The sequence below is a fragment of the Strongylocentrotus purpuratus genome, unplaced genomic scaffold (assembly GCF_000002235.5).
Source record: "Strongylocentrotus purpuratus isolate Spur 01 unplaced genomic scaffold, Spur_5.0 spur5_scaffold_13, whole genome shotgun sequence".
In the NCBI taxonomy this organism is placed as follows: Eukaryota; Metazoa; Echinodermata; class Echinoidea; order Camarodonta; family Strongylocentrotidae; genus Strongylocentrotus; species Strongylocentrotus purpuratus.
In genome coordinates, this window is record NW_022145598.1 from 11,797,044 (window position 1) to 11,799,114 (window position 2,071).

Here is a 2,071-nt window from a genome sequence, read left to right on the forward strand (position 1 = left end):
ATAAACATTGTAGCATACACATGCTTTAGCAGTCACGCAAAACATACATTGGCAAATTATTATTTAATAAAATCTGAGAATGTATACTATGATCTAGATCTTATTATTTTTAAATAATTTTTGAAATAATTCCATGAATTGGGATAAAAAAAAAAAAAAATCCACCTTTATGAGCGACAGTGTATTTTACCTGTTTTTCGTCAATTTAAACAATCTAAGTATAAATATATATGGATACATTTATATATGTTACTTTTTTGTTACCCTATATATTTTGTGATTATGTATGCTGAATTGTATACAGGGCCCTCAGAAAGAACGATATTTGTTTACTAATAAGGCTACTCTATAACAATATAATACAATCAAATGTGTGATCAATTTTACGTGTTTCGCAGGCCTGCACGAATTTCAGTTTCTGAAGAGTCTTCAATCTCACTACTCATCCATATGTAATGTTGCAGTGGATCCTAATGAAAACATGCTACAAACATTCAAGGGTAGAGTGGCTACATTGAAATTTGATGACAAATCTTCTTTCCATTGGTTCCCTGGTCCGTTGTCACAATTCCTTGCTGAAAGCCCCTTGGCGGGAAACAAGTACAATCTCATCAGCGCTATACATTCACTTTACTACACTGGTGACATTGAGACGACCTTCACCCATCTAGCATCCCTGATGAAAGACAAGGGTATCATGATCATCGTTTGTAAAACATGTAGGTATCGAATTGACATCAACATTTGCTCCATCACCTCCTGCAAGTTTTTCAAATAAAAAATGTAAAATCACCTCAAAGATATTCAACGTCGGGGGAGAACTTAGTAAAAATGGATACGAATCGTGATACGATCTGTTTTGGTTTACTTCATAACTTTGTCAATATCGATCATAGCCTCTGAACTCTTGTGATGATATAATCTCAATCCTAATAGTAGGCTACATTATACACCGCCCCTATTGTTTAAGTATTATTATTATATAGATAATTTTAAAGTAGAAGTCTTGAACGGCAAGAATTAGGCTAAAACTTAATTTATTTATTTTATTTTTTTTTTTTTATTTACAGGTGATTTTCCCAAAACTATAGTAAGTGCCAGAGATTTCCAACATAATAAATCTTTTTAAAAAGAGACTTAGTGGTCGCTGTTATATTGATATAACGATAAATATCCGTGTTAAAATATAATATCAGATGTAAATTATAAGCTAAATTTCAGAATTTGTTCTCATTATATGATATGTATGTTTATACTGTGTGTGATATACCCAAGTTTGTCCAAAGTATTTGAAATGATCTAACATCAGTTAGTAACGTTTTATCATAGTAACGTTTGTTCATTCGTTGTTGCTTATAGATAACCTGATCTCAAAAACATTCCACAAGTTACCTTGGCTGACAGAAAGCACTCAATCAAATCAACAACTTTCTTCAAAGAATGTTCGAGAGTTCGCACAAAGTCAAGGATATGATGTCATCACTGTCGAAATACCTCTACTTTGGGACATCACCGAAGTGTTTGATGACCAGTCAGACTTTGGGAACAAACTCGTCGACTTCTTCACCATGGCGGCGTACTTCCGGCAGACGGCGCCGGCTGAGGTGGTCGATGATTTGATGAGCTTTTGGCGTTCCATTTCGACCGAAAATGAAAATGGACGTATGGTAACTCCAGCCACTGAAGAAATACTTCTTATCTCCAAATAATTCACTGCAGTCGTCTGCCAGAGCCCTTTAGAGTATGTTGTTTAAAATATAAAGTAGGGCCCATCATCACAACTGCCTTTTACCATGGGCTTGATAGATGGATGCGACATATATATTTCCATGTTTTACTGGCAGTTTAGATAAGCGAGTTTAAAGGGACTTGGTAACATTGTTCAGATGAGAGATAGTGCTGCTAAGGTAGTGACTTCAATTCTAGATGTACAATTAAAGATAATCTGAAAAATTGAGTGAAATCGTCACAAAGCAATACAATTTGTTATAGCCTGTTTTGTGTCTTTTTTTCTTGGAAAAACGGTTGGGAAAATTCAAAAATGGTTGGGAGAATTTACTGTTAATCACTG

The 2,071-nt window shown here is 34.4% G+C and overlaps 1 protein-coding gene across 1 annotated transcript; it reads left to right on the plus strand.

Annotated features, from left to right (window-relative positions):
* Window positions 1–372: 372 nt before the first annotated feature.
* On the plus strand, window positions 373–2,071 carry LOC752832 (histamine N-methyltransferase). The gene is made up of 2 exons (XM_001180287.4): window positions 373–719; window positions 1,360–2,071. Exons 1-2 carry the CDS (start codon window positions 482–484, stop codon window positions 1,707–1,709), a joined length of 588 nt encoding a protein of 195 aa, XP_001180287.1. The 5' UTR covers window positions 373–481; the 3' UTR covers window positions 1,710–2,071.